We start from the raw sequence: 20381 nt of genomic DNA, 5'->3' as shown, positions 1-20381 counted from the left end.
CTTATTATTCTTATTACTATTAGTAGTATTAGTAGTATTACTAATATTAAGCGCACATTAGTTTTTCTAGTTTTATCTGTACATACATTTTATAATGATAATAATAATTTAATAATAATAATAATATTAAATTTGTTATTATTATTATTTTAGCCTTAAACCTTTATTTTAAAGAGTTTGACGCAGATACACTTTCCACCAATCGCGTTGGATTAGACATGACGTCACACAGCAGTCCCTGCCCTGGCTGCGTGCTGTGTAGATGTTAGAAGTCGGGAGTAAAGGAACTGAATGTAGATGTAAATGAAACAGAAGGCAGGTTAATTGTGAGATTAAGTGTATATGTGTGTATTTGCGGAGTTAATGCGTGTACGGTGTGTTTAAGCGCAGTTAAACGACGGACTTGGTGGTAATCCGGGTACCGGTGGTCTGATCCTCTGTTTACTGTTGATTGGTCTCTGAGCAGTCTGCTCATGGTGCGCGCGCTTGGGGCAGGCCTCGCGACGGTGGCTCGTGAGGTACAGGCGCTGTTAAAAGCGAATGTGAGTAGCAGACGGTCGGGGATTGATCGCAACTCTGCTCCTGCGTTACTGTCTGCACTTCTGACCAGGTAATTATTTATATTTCACTTTATTAATACTAAAGCATGAACCAGGCCTTCTGTACTCCACACTACTCTTTACAATTATTGCTTACGTTGTTAAGTTAGTCTAATTGTACATGAAGTTGTTTACTATTTTTATCTATCATATTGATGTACTTTGTAGTTATACAATTACTGACTGTAGCCCATCTGTTGCTATGCAAACTTTGCCTCCACTTTGTACACCATTCATCAATCGATAAGGATCCCGACTGACCAGATGATGTTCGGGGTTGTGTACCGTTCTTAGCACCGATATGAGTTTATATCTGATATGAGTTTATCAGGTGCAGCAGTGTTGTTGGGATTTTAAAATACTGTTTCAATGTATTGTCCTGTAGGAACAGATACCCTGTTAGCACTGGTTGCAGGTGCACTGTTAGACAAGAGCTATTTTCATTCATTTTCATTCATTTTCATGTTTTACCACTGCTTTATCATGATCAGGGTCGCGGTGGGGCCAGTTTTCTCGTAATCACTGGATGCAATGTAGTAACGCATTCGACGACAGGATGCCTCGATGTGGCCAGACATAGTCAATCATGTCTGTATATACAGTAGATGCCTGACTGTTGGGGATTAGAACCCTAGATCCCAGTGGTAGTAGGCCACCCGAAAACCCCAGAGCTATTTTTATTCTTCATGCATACCATTTTTTTATTAGTCTTTTATCAGTGGACACTTATAAAATCATTGCCACCACTGATCAGAACCACTAATCACAGGACGCTTTTGGGTTTATATTTTTGGTTGGAGCACTATTCTTTTCCCAGCATTAACAGTAAGGAGTTTAAAATCCCAACAACATTGCTGAACCTAATACCTGATACAACAGTACAACACACATTTGTGTCACTGTGTTATTGCCACGTCTGTGTCATTGCTTGGCTGAAAACAGCCCACCACTCAGATCTCAAATATGATCTGGTCTCTTTCTGTCTGGAAGGAAGGGGGGGGAGTTGGTAAAAAATAGGCTACAGTCAAAACTGGATACCCCCACAAGTGCTGGCTTAAAACATTAATAAACAGGACGGTTGCATCAGGAAGGGCACCCTGTAAAAACTGTGCCAAATCAAATGTACATTAAAATTATCCACTGTAGCACCTAACAGCAGCAGCTTAAAGAAGTCATTCAATTCGACATATACACTCTCAATAAGTTCCTGTACTTGACTGTATCTATCAGATATTCTAATGTTACACTTACAGGCACAAATAAATACAGAATGTAGATTTTATACAGAGACAGTGAGGACAGTTCATTTCAAATGCTGTCTAAACATTTTTATCATAATGAATAGAGATGCAGTTACTGTATTGTTTGTTTATTAGGATTTTAACATCATGTTTTACACTTTGGTTACATTCATGACAGGAACGGTTGTTACTCATTACACAAGATTACATCGAACACAGTCATGGACAATTTTGTATCTCCAGTTCACCTCACGTGCATGTCTTTGGACTGCGGGAGGAAACCGGAGCACTCGGAGGAAACCCACGCAGACACTGGGAGAACATGCAAACTCCGCACAGAAAGGACCCGGACCGCCCCACCTGGGGATCGAACCCAGGACCTTCTTGTTGTGAGGCGACAGTGCTACCCACTTAGCCACCATGTTACTGTATTAAAGCTCTTCCTAACAACATTAGTGTGTTACTTATAAGATAAGATCAGCATCATAATTCTGCCTTTATACTAAAGCATGATGCAAAACTTCCACATTATTCCATAAAGATCCACTTGCACATGTGAGATTCACTCCAAACAGCTTCAGGTTTGTGGTTTTAATGTTTGATAGTTCCGCATGCATAAAAAGTTCAGATTAGTAACTCAAGATGCGGCTGCGATCGGAGCTGGCGCTGCACACTGATGGTGGGTAAGAGTGTGTTTCAAATCAGATATGTAGCTGCACTCTCAAATCTGGACTGTCAGCTGTTGGAAATGAATTTAAATGATATGATAACTGCTTTCAGATCAAACCGTTAACTTCTTAGTTGGTTATCGGTTAATTTGTTAATCAGTAACATCTCTATTTAGCTGTTTTCTGTTTTTTCATGTGCAGGTCTTTTAACAGCAAGGCCGGATTAAGAATGCCGGAAATAAACACTGACAATCTTGATGAGAAGCAGGTGAGCCTGCTGGCAGAGATGTGCATTGTGATCAATGAAAACGACCAGAAAACGGGAGCAGACACCAAGAAGAACTGCCACCTCAACTCAAACATTAGCAAAGGTAACTTTGTTTGTCTTAAAGTTTCTAACAAAATTCTCAGTATATTAATCCACATAGTTTAAGAATACCACTTTACATTTGTCCATATAGTGTAGGTTAGGCTTACAAAATAATCACTGAAGGTATGTGCAGACTGGTGTACTATAAAGTGCTAAGTGAGTCTACATCATGCAAACAGGACAGCAGCATGCATATCTATATACTGAAGAAAACCCTTTTTTTAATTATCAATGGTGCATCTATTAATTTTTGACACAGTGGCTCGGTGGCTAGCACTGTCGCCTCACAGCAAGAAGGTCCTAGGTCCGATTCCCAGGTGGAGCAGTCCCGGGCGTTTCTTTGTGGACTCCCCCCTGTCTGTGTGGGTTTTCTCCGGGTGCTCTGGTTTCCTCCCACAGTTCAAAGACATGCAGTCTGGTTAATTAGAGATACGAAAGTTGTCCATGACTGTGTTTGACATTAAAACTTGACTTGTAAAACATGACGTTAAAATCCTAATAAATATTAATATTTGATTTTTTGTCAACCTTTCAGGATTACTGCACAGAGCGTTCAGTGTTTTCTTGTTCAACAGTGAAGAAAAGTTGCTCCTGCAGCAAAGATCTGATGCTAAGATCACTTTCCCAGGTTTGTCTTTCTTGTACCACATATTAGCTTGTACTTTTGACCATATTTATATGGTCACACATTCCTACACTTCAAAATGTTGTGAAACGCCTTTCCAGACCAAGTGGGGGCCAACAGCATACTTATGCCCATGGTTTTGAAATGAGATGTCCAACTAGCTCATGTTTATAAGTCCCAATATTTTATTTTTGTCGTTTTTTGGTTTTGACAGGGTGTTTCACTAATACATGCTGCAGCCACCCTTTGTACACGGCACAGGAACTGGAGGACCAGGACGCCATTGGGGTGAGACGAGCTGCTCAGAGGAGGCTGGAGGCTGAGCTTGGCATTCCTGTGGATCAGGTACAGTAGAGTGGGGTACAGTTCAGCTGTATAGTGTAGAACAAGGGTTTCAACCTTTTCTTTAACCAGCAACATAGACTGATGAGCGAAAACATTAGGACCACCCGCCTGATATGCTGTCTGACAGCTTTGACACACGGAGACATGGACCCAACAAGACGTCCGAACAAGTCTTATGGTATTTGAATAGAATATAGAATGCCTTTATTTGTTATTTTCGCATATCCCAGTTTGTTTGAAAGCTGAGGTCAGAGCACAGACACAGCCATTGTACAGCACCCCTGGAGCAGACAGGGTTAAGGGCCTAGCTCAAGGGCCCAACAGTGTCTGCATGGCAAAGCTGGGATTTAAACTCTCAACCTTTCAGTTCATAGCCCAAAGCTCTACCCACTAGGCTACCACTGTCCCTTGGTACCAGGACATTACCAGCAACTACTGTGTTGTGAGGTGAATCATCCTACAGTGCATCCTTGTGCCATCTCCTCCACAATTAAACAATGCACACATGCCCAGTCCATCCACATGATCCCTGAGACCATGGGTTTCATGCAATGTGTGTTGTGACACATTCACCCCATCACGACCCTTAAACCACAGTTTAAACCATAGCCTTCATGTCCTCTGGCATCAATGAGTCTTGGCCGCCCAACAACCTGTCGTCAGTTTGTGGCTCATCCCTCCTCAGACCACTGCCTGTGGGTACTCACTACGGTTGCCTGTGAGCACTTCTGACTCTTTCAGGGATAGATACACTGAGTTTCAAATTATTATGCACATGATACGAGGGATCTTCAAAATGTTACTGCACTTTTATATTTTGGTTGGAAGCGGTGAGGGCGGGAGGAGTAGTAATTGGTCGTATCTGAGAGAGTGAAAGAGAGCTTTTAGTCAGGATTTAGTGCCACTCTAACCACTATACACACACAAGTAAAGCAAATCAACCCTCTATTCTGATGTTTAAAGACTGAATCTAAAATTCAGCCATGATAATAGCCATAGCAGCTGACATGGCGTTAAGAATGAAATAAATAAACATACAAACAAAACCCTGTGGTCCATCACTTTTCTTATAAATGAGACTTTTAATGGTTGGGGAACTGCGGATGCCTGTTGATTTGCAGTTGATGTGAGTTTTGTCAGGCTACTAAAAGTCAAGAAGTTAGAAGCTTGATGCCACTGTTTGAACCTTGAGCGAAACCCTCAACCCTTACATCATGATATATTAATTTTCTGCTGTCCTACTAGGTTCCTCCAGAGGAGATGACCTATCTGACGCGCATCCACTATAAGGCCGAGTCAGACGGAGTGTGGGGCGAGCATGAGATCGATTACATCCTGTTCATTCAGAAGGATGTGGAGCTGCAGCCCGACCCCAACGAGGTGAAAAGCCACCGCTACGTCTCTAAAGAGGAGCTGAAGGAACTGCTGGAGCAGGCTGGAAGGGGCGAGCTGAAAATTACACCCTGGTTCAGCCTTATCGCAGACACCTTCCTATTCAAGTGGTGGGACAACCTCCAAAACCTCAAACAGTTCACCGATCATGAGCACATCCACCGCATGTGAGCAACGCTGACGAACACTGGACAATACCAGACGTTTATGATGACCTTGTTTTATCCACTGGCACAGATTTGAGAGACTAAGTAGTTCATGTCTGCTGTTCTTTGCTCAAGTTTGCTCTTTGCTCTTTGAGGACAAATGTCTTTCAAGGAAGAAATTGGCTGAAATCCAATTAACTGATCACAACAGTAATTAGACACAAACGATTCATCAGATTTATTGACTTAGTTTTGAATTACTTTAGAGAGGTCCTGTTATTAGCCAATACACATCTGTGGCCATTAGAGGTCATGTTCAATTCAATTCATTTTCATGTTTTACTACAGCTATATCCTGATAAGTGTTGCGGTATATACGGTTTTCATAGATTTGCAGGGCGCAATACAGTAATTCACACTGGACTGGACACTAATCCATCAGTACATAGCCAGTCATGTCTGTTTGTAGGCTACACCGGCCGATAGCATAGCCAAGCACCATCTACGGTACGAGGGATCTTTAAATAGTTTCCGCACTTTTATATTTTGGTTGGAAACGGTGAGGGTGGGAGGAGTAGTAATTGGTCGTGTCTGAGAGACTGAGAGAGAGCTCATAGTCCGGATTTAATACCATCTGATTTCCACCTTTTTGGATGCTCAAAGAAGCTTTAAGGGGAAGAAGATTCTGATGTGATAATGATGGTAAAGCAGCGGTGCATCAGTGGCTACACGCTCAACCAAAAACATTTTTTGCTGATGGTATTAAAAAGTTGGTACAATGCTGGGAAAAAAGCATCAGAAGGTGACTGTGTAGAAAAGTGATAATTCTTAATAAATACAGTTAAAAAAAGTGCGGAGACTTTTTGAAGAACCCTCGTATAATTCTATTTAAAAGTAAAGGCATACATTTCTTTTTGGACAATGTTGTGGTGGAGTTTACAGAAAACACTAGGGGCAAGGCAGAAAACCATGGGCTTTAAATTAGAGAAAGTATGACTGATGTTCTACTTAAAGTTATTATTACTAGTATTAGTATTGTACTATACATTTTGTTTACAAGTTTGGGTGGTAGGTGGTGGATGTAAGATATCAGTCTGAATAAGTTCAGGTAAAATTTATTTGTATACTGCTTTTAACAATGAACATTGTCTCAAAACATGGAGGAACCAGACTCTGTTTCTTGGGAAGCCTGGTCGATTTGAAGGACAGTATCCAACCAAGTGCATACTTTATTTAAGCTGGTATACTTAACTCCAAATAAAAGTGCTTACACTTTTGCTGTTTTCATAATTCTTTAAACGTTGTACATTAATTTCAATTTCGCTTTTTAAAGGTGTAAAATATTGTACAAGTGTTGTCTTTACATTTTTGGTATTTATCCAACACCTCCAAACCAACGTACAATTTGGACTGAAATGATGCCAATAACTGCAGACCAAGATCCTTGCTCATTGGCTTAACATGGCAAATTGGCGGTGGTTGGGCTTAAACCAGAACATTCTGACTTGTCCAGTACCTTAACTAGTAAGCTATCATTGATCTTCAACATGCCATTATAAAAATTTATTCAGTGTATTTTATATCTCAAGGCAGTCTAGAGCAGTGGTCTCCAATCACCACTTTGCAAACTATCACTAGGTACCAGCAGATGGCAGCACCTGCTATTGGTTGATGCTCCTTAAAACGCCACAGCTGCAGGCAAATGAGCCAAGCAGTCTCAACCAGGGCACATGGAACGTCAAATTAAATTACAATCCTTTTACATAATCCCCCACAAATATATATTTAGCATTTGTTGAACATTATGCTTGTTTCTTGATGCTGTATTTAAAGAAGAACTGAATGGCATATATTTTATTAGCTATAAGCAGGTACATTGCAGTGATTATGATTGAGCTCAACCTACAGTCCTTATCAAATCCTAAAATGTGTAAAACAAAGAAGGGTATTCATCAGATGTCTGGTATGAAAACTGAATGGACACCAGTCTCAGGAAACAGAAGCATGTTTTTATGGTACATTAGCATGAATTTACCTGACTGGGCAATTACCCACTCGTAAGCATAATGTACACAAACCACATCTGCACCAGAAAGCTGTGTTAAGAGCTGAGCATTAAGAGCTGAGCTGACCATCCACTGCTGACCAAAATGAAGCTTGAAGTCACCAAGGAAAGTAGACAGCTGCTGCCAGAGAGAGAGAAATCTGTTTCAATTATTCACATAGACATAACATAGAGTGCATCACTGGGGGATGGGCCCAACCGAGGAGGTACAAACCATGAAGAAAGCCGCACATAGACGAAAGCTACTAATGGAGCCAGCAGGGGGAGCGTCATGGTCCAAGGCTGATCGCCTTATTTTTAGTTCCACTAACTGCTTCATCCTGGTCATGGTGGCGGTGGGTAAACTAAAAGCCCTGCATGTAAGGCAGGGATACACCCAGATGTAGCACCAATCTTTCTTCCATTCACATTTATGGTAACCATACATTTATTTATTTATTTTGGGCTATGTAATAATTACCTCTTCTTTATAGTTCCCATCTACATGCAACCATTGATCAAACTGCTTCTCAATCATTTAGCACCACCGCAACAGCCAGACAGAGAGCAGTAGCTTGCTTAGTCACATTAGCCATGGCTATTTTACTGCAAAGCTTAAATAATATACAAACGTAAATGTACAACCACAGTTAAATTACAGAAAATTCAAAAAAATCAAGCCATTTCATTCAGAGCTGTGGGCGGCACGGTGGCTAAGTGGGTAGCACTGTCGCCCCACAGCAAGTCTGGGTTCTTTCTGTGTGGAGTTTGCATGTTCTCCCCATGTCTGCGTGGGTTTACTCCGGATGCTCCGGTTTCGTCCCACAGTCCAAAGACATGCAAGTGAGGTGAACTGGAGACACTACATTTACATTTTCAGCATTTAGCGGACGCTTTTATCCAAAGTGACTGACAGTATACAGTCTAAGCAATTGAGGGTTTGCTCAAGGACCCAACAGTGGCTGCATAGCAGAGCCTGGATTTGAACCACCAATCTTCCGGTTGATAGCCCAAAGCTCTACCCACTAGGCTACCACTGTCCCTTTATGGCATTTAGCAATTTATCCAAAGCGACTTACAAGTGTAACTGACTACAAAATAAGCAATTGAGGTCTAAGGACAGTGGCACAAGGGTCCAACAGTGGCAACCAGGTAGTGGTGGGGTTTGAACCGGCAACCTTCAGATTACTAGTCCAGTACCTTAACCACTAGGCTACAGTGCCCTTATTGCCCACGACTGTGTATGTGAATGTAACTAAAAGTGTAAAACATGACGTTACAATCCTAATAAAACAAACATTCAGAGCTGCAGACATGACAGAGAAAGGAAATCAATCACAGTGATGAATCACTTGTTTTTGTGTGAATAATACAAATGTAAACACATTTTGGTGATACTTTTATACCTACTTAATTATTAATGTAGGACTTTAGAATTGATCTTTAGGAAAGTAATCCATTGGGATAACGATCATCAGCACCAGCAACCGAATAAATACATGTGCATTCTTACAATGCCAGCAGCTACTTGAATGCCTTCAGCCCAGATCATCCACCCCAGAGGCTACAGTCTGCCTCATGCTGTGTATCTTCCCTTCAATGTTTTCTTTTTTGAAAGCCATTATATGGTAACCCTGGTAACCCTATTTTCTTACTCACTAGCACCTAAGGCCCAACCCATTTACATTACTCATATATCTGTGCAGCACCCTCTCAACCAGTTGCATTACCATATTACCCTGCTGTATCAAAATAAATATTTTAAATTATTTATTGAAAGGTAACTATTGTTACAGATAGGAGACTAATATTCAGACATTGACATGGGTTCTGGGTTCCTTGATTTGATCCTCAACCTCAGTCACTAAGGAATTGTTCATGTGACCTTCATGTCCATGTGAGGTTTATCCAGGTATACCTTAAAAAATTAACTAAAGTACCTTTGCCAAAAGTGTTTTTTTGGCCTGTGATTGATGTGCACAGTGTACACCGATCAGCCATAACATTAAAACCACCTCCTTTTTTCTACACTCACTGTCCATTTTATCAGCTCCACTTACCATATAGAAGCACTTTGTAGTTCTACAATTACTGACTGTAGTCCATCTGTTTCTCTGCATGCTTTGTTAACCCCCTTTCATGCTGTTCTTCAATGATCAGGACTCTCCCAGGACCACCACAGAGCAGGTATTATTTGAGTGTTGGATCATTCTCGGCACTGCAGTGACACTGACATGGTGGTGGTGTGTTAGTGTGTGTTGTGCTGGTATGAGTGGATAAGACACAGCAGCGCTGCTGGAGTTTTTAAACACCTCACTGTCACTGCTGGACTGAGAATAGTCCACCAACCAAAATTATCCAGCCAACAGTGCCCCGTGGGCAGTCTAATAGAGTGGACAGTGAGTGGACCACGGTATTTAAAAACTCCAGCAGCGCTGCTGTGTCTGATCCACTCATACCAGCACAACACACACTACCACACCACCACCATGTCAGTGTCACTGCAGTGCTAAGAATGATCCACCACCTAAATAATACCTGCTCTGTGGGGGTCCTAACCATTGAACAACAGGCTGAAAGCAGGCTAAAAAAGTATGTAGAGAAACAGATGGACTACGGTCATTTATTGTAGAACTACAAAGAGCTTCTATACGGTAAGTGGAGCTGATAAAATGGACAGCGAGTGTAGAAACAAGGAGGTGGTTTTAATGTTATGGCTGATCAGTGCGTACCCAGTGTGTATCCCTGCTTTGCATTACATCATCATTTAAGCATTCACTTGCAAACTAATGGCAAAAGTTCTATTAATATTTAAATGTATATGCATGATATACAGGTTGGTCTCTTCTCATATGCCTCCCTTTTTTCATGTCTTAACATTTACTAAATCATTGACATTCTGAGGCTTTCCCTCTGAAGAGTGCATTGAGGGTTTATAATAAATATAAATGGTAAGATAAAGTATTGTGGTTGAAGACACCACAGATATAAGTCACTAATGCCTCTAGCAAATGTTGAGACATGAGGAACTGTGACATTTCTGTTACAGTGGGGGTTGCATTTCATATACAGCATTCTACAAGCTGAAATGCTTATGGTAAATTACCATCTTGCTCCATAGATCTTCTGAGAGCTGCTACTGCTACAATAACTGTAATGCACTCTTCAACACCATGTCATTTTACAATGACATTATTATCAGTTGTAGCTTTCAGCCTAAACATTAACCTTTTTGTATTAACGTTTAAGTTGATGCTTGTTTGAACCCCTACCTTCACAATGATCTTATTTAAATCTTATATACAGTGTTTTCAACTGCAAATCCAATATATTTAATAGAACTGGCTAAACATATTAGCTATTAAAATGTGGGAAAATGTAACTCTTATGAACTCAAGTCCTCAATTTAGCCTTTTCAATTCTGTTCGGCTGAAGTGGGTCTTTGCTAATTGGTCCTTCTAATCCAACATCAGTGCCTGACTATCTACAGTTTTGGATTAGGAGGTCCAACAAGATTTTAGTCAGGTGTTCACATACTTTGACATAATTGGCCAATGGGGAGAACCCATCCTATGAACACATTTACTGTTTGTATATTTGTTGGCTTTACTATGATCATGCAAAGCAATCAGTGCACCTTATGGTTTTAACCAGATGGTGCTTATACCCATATGGATTACCCACTGTACAACACAGCATCCTGGTAGCAGGGCCATATTTTTTCTATTTTTCTACTGCTCTTGAGTTCTGTGTTCGTTATACCAAGGTATGCATCTTTGTGCACTGACAGTGTTATACAATGAATGGCAAGATTTTCAGCTTTGTGAAGCATATGATGTAAGCTCATCAAATATAGATTCTTCTTCTTCTTTTGGCAGTTCCCAATAGGGGTCACCACAGTGGATCATTTGTCTCCATTTTGCCCTGTATTGAACATCATCCGCTGTCACCCCAGCTACCCGCATGTCCTCCCTCATGCATCCATAAACCTTTTCTTAGGTCTCTCTCTCCTCCTCCTGCCTGGCAATTCCAGCTTTATTACCCTTCTACCAACAGAACTCTAATTCCCCCCTTGCACATACCCAAATCATCTCAATATCGCTTCCCTAACATTGTCTTCATCTTCATTTCTGCCACCTTCAGCTCTCTCTCCTGTCTTTAAGACTGTGCCAATGTCCCCAAGATATAACTCATAGCAGGTCTCACTACTGTCTTGTACACTTTCCTCTTCACTCTGGCAAGTACCTTTTTATCACAAATTATTAATCTCACTACCACATTCTCTATTATAATCATCCACTTTTATCACCTTAAATCCTTGCAACTTCGCGCACATGTACTCAATTTTACTCCTGCTAACTTGCATCCCACTCTTCAATGCATACCTTCATCTCTCCATCCTCTCCTATACCTCATCAAACACATATGTACACAGAACAAAACAAAAACATCACAATCAATCAGAAGCATCAAAGGATAACCAGTAAAATAGGTTTTTAATCTATGTAGATTTAAATGCAGCAGTGGAAGGTGCACACCTATTCTCCAGGGGTAGGCTGTTCCACAGTGTGAGTGCCTCAGTTGCAAAGGCTTGCTCACTTTAAAGCTTATGTAGAGCCTATAGCACAGCCAAGAGCAATTGATCAGATCAAAAGACCTGGAAGAAGAATAGGATCAGAGCATGTCTCCAATGTAAGATGACAGTTCCATTTAAAGACTAAAACCTATGTGCTGCTGCATTTTGAACTAACAGCAAACATGCTAATGAGGACTTAATTATATTCATATACAAGCTGATACCGTAGAGATGAATTAAGAGCATGTATAACCATCTCCAAATCTTGCTAATGACAGAAAGGATTTAATTCTGGCCCCAAGATTCTCTAACCAAGGTTTGACATCATCCAACAGTCTACAATTACTCATTTAAAGGTCAGTATACTTGGAAGAACCAATGAGGATAATTTCACTTTCAGCTTCATTTAGCTGGGGAAAAACTGTTTATAGTGAACAATAATCTTCCTCAATAAAATCATGTATAACGCTAAGAGTACTGGCCCTAGAATAAATCCTTGAGGAAATCCACAAAAGATGAGACAGGGTACGAGATATCAACAACATAATCTGTGATTGGATAAACAACATAAAAAGTGGAATCTGTTTAGAGGAAATATTTGAATTCATAAAGAAGACAGTATCTGTTATATATTTATGCTATTAAAAACATCCAAGCACGACAGTTCATCTTTAAAAACTTAATTAAGCTGCACACCACATAGCTTTTGAGACCACATTGATGTTCTTACTACACATGTCTAGATGATTAAATGTGCCTGCCATTATCTGTACCCTTGTACTGTATATTACAGTACACATAAAGGCACTGGACATGGACCTTGATAAGATCCTCAGGGTCAGGTCTTGTTCATTCAACAGGACTAATTACTTTCCCTACAGCAGTGTGGAGATTAGATTAACATCTTGAGTATCTTTCTCCCTGGATATGTCTGTGGCAGCTTTAGAGTCCTCTTAGTCACCCCATTGCACCCATATTTTTGCCCTTGTTCTGTTTAAGCATTCTAAAAGTGGCGCATTTGGTTAATGTGGATACATCTGCTTCCCTAGGTGCATCAAGAATGAAAGAGGAATGATGAAAAAAGGGGAGATAAGCACTGAGTCATCACCCAATGGATACCATGCTGCATGTGTCTGACGTTTTTGCACTAATAGCCTTTTTGCTGTCTGAAGCATGAACAATGTTTTCTCAACTAAAAGCAGATATATTTTAGATACCTTATTCATCATGCCACACCACTTGCTATTGCATATGTTTAATACATTATCTCTGGTAAATATACACAGCTGGCACCATCTGCTCCTGCAGGTTTGTCTTTCAAGATAGGTTTCATACCTCGATATGAGATGACTTACTGAGATATGTGAGTATATGCAGTGTTTATTTGAACAAAATCATAAAGTGGCACAGTTGGTTGAGTGGGTGCTGCACACAGTACTCACAGTAGTATTACATCCCACCTCCCGAAAACATGCAGAAAATGGACTGGCTACAATAGATTAGCGTCATGTACAATATGCAGCTGTCCAATTCCTGCCTTGTGCCCATTGTTCAGTTGGGCATGGATTCACCACAGCCATGATAAAGGAGTAGGTGAAAATGAGTAACTTAACAAAAGTAACAAGCATAGGAATTATAGTGTTGGTACTCTACATCTCCAGGAATCTCCAAATCTCTACATGTGATTATTGTCTTTTTTTTTATTTAGGCTCTTGGATTCCACAGTAATAACCATCCTCTCCAAATGAAGGTAACTTGAAACAGTGATAAATCTACCCAAGAGTGACTGGGTATATTTGATATAAAATACAGTATAAGAATATTATACTACATATGCCAGAGTCTCATGCTTTTCTTTGCAAAACTGACATTTTACTCATAACGATTTCACATTTTAACTACATTTTCTGTTTTTCACCCGTAGGTGGTTCTGACAGAAAACTGTTTAACCACCTGAGGTTGAAGCCTGCAAGTCGAGACTGATGAGCCAACAATGCAGCTCCTGCTAGATATGATGGAGACATGGCGTGTTTGCACCAAACATGTGCAGAACTCACTACGGACTTTATTACAGACTGGACTGAATAATGAAATTTTTTTTACATTATTATTATTATTATTTTGCTAGTTATACCTTTTATTTCAATGTAATTATGTGTATGTATGATTTGTGTAAACCCTATTCATTTAAATTATTCTTCAGGCCACCCGCTGAGTCTGGTTCCTCTCAAGGTTTCCTGTCATTTTAAGGGAGTTTTTCTTTGCCACTGTAGCCCTCGGCTTGCTCAACAGAAGTTTTTGGTCTGTCAGTACTGGATTCTGTAAAGTTGCTTTGAGACAATGTCTATTGTAAAAAAGTGCTATACAAATAAATTAGACTTGACATGACTTGAGTATGTATGATACACCTAGCTAGTTCTGTAAAATTAACTAATGTGTGTTTGCTTTGATGCCACCATGCAAAGCAATTAATGGACCAAACAAGTTTCACCAGATCTATGCCCATAACTATGATGATACTTAACAGTAGGTGGCAGGCATTGTGAGCTGAAGGCATCATTTGGCTTTCTCCAAACAAATGTATGAAGACCAAGTTGTGCATCTTTGCTTATTGGCCTAAAATGCAAAAAATTTCTAAATGGCCACTTTGCTATGAATTCCATCTTTGTGAGGCATACAACATAAGGGTTTTTGGAGACAGGTGTGAATGATCTGTGGCTGCACTTTTAGGGAATTTTGTGAGTGTACCTGGCGTTGAGCTTTCACTTGAGCTATCACTGTTTCCTCTATGTTTGAAATTCTTATAAGCAAAATATATATTTTTTATATAAACCGATCAGCCATAACATTAAAACTTCTTGTTTATACACACTGTAGTCCATCTGTTTCTCTGCATGCTTTGTTAGCCCCCTTTTATGCTGTTCTTCAATGGGCAGGACTCTCCCAGGACCACTACAGAGCAGGTATTATTTGGGTGGTGGATCATTCTCAGTACTGCAGTGACAATGACATGGTGGTGGTGTGTTAGTGTGTGTTGTGCTGGTATGAGTGGATCAGACACAACAGCGCTGATGGAGTTTTTAAACACCTCACTGTCACTGCTGGACTGAGAATAGTCCATCAACCTGAAAATACCCAGCTAACAGCGCCCCATAGGCAGCGTCCTGTGACCACTGATGAAGGTCTAGAAGATGACCAACTCAAACAGCAGCAATAGGTGAGCGATCGTCTCTGACTTTACATCTACAAGGTGAACCAACTAGGTAGGTGTGTCTAATGGAGTGGACAGTCAGTGGTAATGAGAAGTCTCTATCTGGCTTCCACCCTGTATGAACAACAGCCAATCATTGTTTATGTACTGTAGGCGCCCAGCCCAGGCGGATGGCAGAGCTGAGTTTCGAACCAACGAGTTCGAAATGTCAGCTCTGGTGTGCTAGTGTGTTTTACCACTGTGCCACCTGAGCTTCATTTGTGAGCATTGGATTTATTAAAACATTAGGCAATTGAGCATTGAATTTATTAAAAAGATAGCAAGCAAACAGTCCAAAAACACAGTCCAAATACTTGTCCTCAAAATACAGCCCAAAATCGATCAATCCTTCAACAGGCTGTGGTAGACAAGGCTTTCAGGGATGGTGGAAGATACAAAGGCTACAGAACACTAAGGCAATCACGTTAAACAAACACTCAGTTCAGGCTTTGGTTCTGGTCTGACACCTTACACTAGTCTGCAAACACAAAAGGGTTTAAATAAGTAACAAGGCAAACTCAAAACAGGTGCACAAGATCATGCCAAATAGCCTAACTCTAAAACAGGGGGGAAACCATTTCCAGGGACTGGAAAACAACAAAATTTGACCAGTGTAAAGTATTGACATAATATGAAATAAGGAAGTGTTTTATAACTCAGTTTTTACCCCTACTGCTTTGTTTTATATATTATTTACACATTGTGGTGCAATGGGTCAAAAATCAATACTGTCATACATTTTTTTCCCTTTTTCTCCCACTTTAGCGCATCCAATTTCTGCCCGTCAATCATCCTCTCACTAATGCTGGTCCCTGCTCCTGATTGGGGAGGACGAGGCTGCTCCACGCCCCCTCCGACACGTGCACAGCAATCGATTCGATACGATGTATTCGAGATCTCAGCTCTGGTGAACAGTGTGTGTTTTTACCGCTGCGCCACCTGAGCGGCCCCTGTCATACATTTTTATATAGACAAGAATATATATATATATTTCATTTTTATCTATTAAATCTGCATTCCTGTTAAGATACAGACTGCCGCTCTGCTTATTCCAAATTTTAATTCAGGAAATGTTTCATAATGTTACTCTAACCAGCTTATCACCAGCTCTCACCCACATACTTAAAGACAGGAGACCGGATACTGTGCCCACACACACTTTCTTATGAACTGCACAGAAAAAATACTGCATGAACAATCACATATGCATACTGAGAATGCTAAATAAACCCTTTCCCAAAAAAGATCAAGCCTTCTTTTCACATCAGCAGTGACGTAAATTGCCATCACCTCTGTTGCATTTTCTAGCATTTTCCAAGAGATTAACTTAGAAATGGGGACACGACTGGCTGGCAGAATTTCTAAGCTGGTTTATAAAAAGATGATGTTCCTTTTGGTTAAAAATGAAAGACATGTCTATACCTAGAAAATGAATGGATTGCTGGGTGAGTGAAGTGGATGGTCAGAAATAAATAGATAGCTAGGTAGGAGGAAAGGTGAGTAGGGAAGTTCATTGATGGATGGTTGGATAAATACATAGACAGATGGATGGTCAGGAACGATACAGAATATGAAATTACACAAAGGGAACATATGCAGAAACAACATATTTAAAAAAATTTAATTGTTGGGAGCTGGTTGGGATGAATGGGAAATAGTTTGGATATTATTAATAATTAGAGCATGATATGTAGTTTTAGTAAAGTATGATTTTTAACCCCTTAATAATGGTGCATGCTGTTAAGAATGCTGAATAGAACCCTGTATGAAGGAGGGTGACATCCTTGCTAGAGGTATCAGTTGGTGGAGTTTTACCAAAGTGGCGACATCACCATGTTCAGACGCTATGGTGGAACACAGTTTGCAGTTTCATCTAAGTTTTAATATGCATAAAGAACCACTTGCGTGGAGTCAGTTAAAGCGATTCTTTGTCAATTGAATCTTTGACTCTTGTCAGTCCCAAAGAATTTTTGAGGTCATGCAACAGATGGTTAGTCGTAGCCTAGTGGTTAAGGTACTGGACTAGTAATCAGAAGGTTCAAGCTCCACCTCCACTGCTAGGTTGCTGCTGTTGGGTCCATGAACAGGGCCCTTAACCCTCAATTGCTCAGACTGTATACTGTAATGCAAGTCGCTTTGGATAAAGACGTCTGCCAAATGCCGTGAATATAAATGTAAGAAGAATTAGGGGCTTAACTTAAGAATAATATATGTTTGGTGATTGGGTAGATGCATATCTGGATAATGCACCTGTTTTTTGAATTATCAAGGTATCTAGTGGCAGTGCTGGCTCAGTGGTTAGGATACTGGACTGTTAATCAGAAAATGTGTTCAATTTGTTGTAAGGTTGCTTTGGATTAAGACATCTTCTAAATGTCACAAATGTAAATGGTTCTTTAAATGAGTAAGATCTGTCGATCTGCATATTCACAGGGAACACAAAGGAGGGGAAATGAGATTCTAAAAATATCCCTGGGCTCATAGTGAAAAAACACTGAAAATACAGTACATTCTCTCACTCTTCTTGTCTGCATATCTGTTAATTATGCATGACTTTGTAGCTAATAGCAAACCGAGATAAATACTATGTCATGCAAGATGTCATGCAAGAAATACCAGAGTGAATGTTCTCTGGGTGCACCTTGCTTATTAACCCTTGTGTTCTGTTTATATTGACTTTACTGTCTTGTTCTTTTGGGTTCAAGAGACCCTAGTGTTGTGTGTGTGAAATAAAATTACATTTACATTTTCATTTACATTTTCATCATTTAGCAGACGCTTTTATCCAAAGCGACTTACACAATGAGCGGAACACGATGAGCAATTGAGGGTTAAGGGCCTTGCTCAGGGACCCAACAGTGGCAACTTGGTGGTGGCGGGGCTTGAACCGACAACCTTCTGCTTACTAACCCAGTACCTTAACCACTGAGCTATCACTGGCCCTTTACACTTTTTACACAATTACACTGAGTTGAAAATGAATCAAAGTAATTTACCAAAATAATTTGACATAGTGAGGTGGGAGATTTTTAAGCATTTATTTACTGAAGATGTAAAGCTGTTTAAGGACCACAATTTAAATCTAGGGTTTAAACTGAACTAAACACAGAGGAATACAAGAACTTGAACGATGTGAAGCGTCACATCTGAAGCTTCGTTAGCTACACTGCAAAAGCAACAAGGTATTTTTTTAATTAAGTTTTACACATCCTGGACTGAAGCAGTCAAGGCCAGCTTTGTGATTTCCAGAAAGAATATCCAACAAGAACAAGGGATTGAAAACAGCAAATAAGGTAATAAGGTAGGACTTCAAACAAAATAGCAATAGCTATTTATTTAAAAACCTGCACATTTTGTTCACACCTGTTTTCATGAAACTTGATAAAATAGTGAAATAATGTTGATGTTTTTACTCTGCCTGCTTCCTATTTCATTGCCTGGCTGTAACATCTACTCTTAACAATAACAGCTTATCATAACTGTACGATTAGCTGCTTTTGATGAAGAGATACAATTAATATTGAGCAAAATTAAGTTCACCCTATTGGTCTGGCTCTCCACAACAGTCCCAGTTTCTTATGTGGCCCCTTGGAAAATTGAATTGCCCACCTCAGGATTATAGTGTAAGCTATTTCTCTGCATAAACCAGACTTACTGCAAACAGCTATTTTTGTAGCTTCTATCAGGAGGTTTTATTAGGCAGGCAGGTGTACTGTACAGGCAGTATATTAATCACAGAACATAACCTTTTACAAGCACACTTTACAATATAAAATCAGTCAAGCCTGCTAAAACAAACAGCTACTGTGAAAAGTCTTTGCAACATGTAACTATTAACCTTTGTGTTCTATTGACATTGACTTTACTGCTTTGTTCTTTGGGTTCCCAGATACCCCAGTGTTGTGTTGTGTACATGAGTTAAAATTAACCAAATAAATTAGACTACCTGCAAGTTTTTGCAACCTGTTTATTTAACGTCCCACTGTGCATCAATCACAGACTGGTGACATGGCCCAATACCCACCAACGTTATACTATTCTTTAATGCTTCCATGCATTCAGTTGTGCAAATAACACAATACAGACAGGCATAACCAACATTTACAAATGTGTGTCACATTAATTTATTTAAGATTAGTTTTTCCATGCTCCAAAAGTTAGAACTCACGCAAAACCAGTGATGTGATCAGACAGACAATGCTCACAGCTAGCTTCAGAAAAAAGGAGGTGATATCCAATTATTTGCCTTACAGCCAAGTGTGACATCTTTTGCATTAAAATTTCCAGGGGTTTAGAAGACATTCTTATCCAGAAAAACAGAAGTGCTTCCACAGTAAACATTTTCTCACTATAGTTTAAGTAAACAACTGTTAAAACCATTTATATATTTATTTTGTGAAATAAGAAATGAATAAAGGCATTAGTAAGTACCTGTTAGTTCTCAGCTTATGTGCTTAGTAAAGGTTGTGGTTTTTGAGGACAGCGAGAGACTCAGATGTTCGAACAGACAAGGGAAGCTTGCTACTGCGTGTTTTCCTTGAGTTCTGGGTGGAGGATCAAGGCAAGCAAGACTAGTGGCTCAGCGGTTGCTTGGTACAGAGCGGGGTGTGATGAGTTCTCTAAGATAGTTTGAAGCTGGTCCATTTTTGGCTTTGTAGGCAAGCATCATTGTTTTAAACTGAATGTGTGCAGCTACAGCAAGCCAGTGAAGAGAATGCAGCAGTGATGTGGCAGTGTTTAGGCCAGCAGCTGCATTTTGAAGGAGTTGCAGGGTTTAATAGTGGACATGTGACTTGCAGTAGTCCAACCGAGAGATAACAATGACTGAATAAGATTCTAAGTTGCTTTCATAGAGAGAAATGGCTGAATCTTCTTGATCTTGTAAAGGAGGAACCGGCAAGATCTTGTCATGTTGGCTACATGAGGAGAGGGATAGCTGGTTATCCAGGACAACACCAAGGTTGCGTGCATTGTCAGATGGTTTGAACTGAAAGTCATCAAGAGAGATGACTAGGTCTTGGGTTGGAGACTGATCTTCAGGAATAAGTATCAATCTCCAGGAATAAGTATCATATTGGATTTGAATCATAATTGGCTAACAATGAAGTTGCCCTCTGAACCTCTG

At 40.0% G+C, this 20381-nt stretch overlaps 1 protein-coding gene across 1 annotated transcript; it reads left to right on the top strand.

Annotated features, from left to right (window-relative positions):
- The first annotated feature begins 248 nt into the window (after positions 1–248).
- On the top strand, positions 249–6663 carry idi1 (isopentenyl-diphosphate delta isomerase 1). The gene is made up of 5 exons (XM_062992040.1): positions 249–610; positions 2710–2879; positions 3414–3506; positions 3718–3848; positions 5094–6663. The coding sequence occupies exons 1-5, from the start codon at positions 474–476 to the stop codon at positions 5409–5411; spliced, it is 849 nt and encodes a 282-aa protein (XP_062848110.1). The 5' UTR covers positions 249–473; the 3' UTR covers positions 5412–6663.
- Positions 6664–20381: the final 13718 nt, after the last annotated feature.

Source organism: Trichomycterus rosablanca, chromosome 3 (assembly GCF_030014385.1).
Source record: "Trichomycterus rosablanca isolate fTriRos1 chromosome 3, fTriRos1.hap1, whole genome shotgun sequence".
NCBI lineage: Eukaryota > Metazoa > Chordata > Actinopteri > Siluriformes > Trichomycteridae > Trichomycterus > Trichomycterus rosablanca.
The sequence above is the reverse complement of the archived record's forward strand: the minus strand, read 5'-3'. Positions and strand labels throughout refer to the sequence as shown.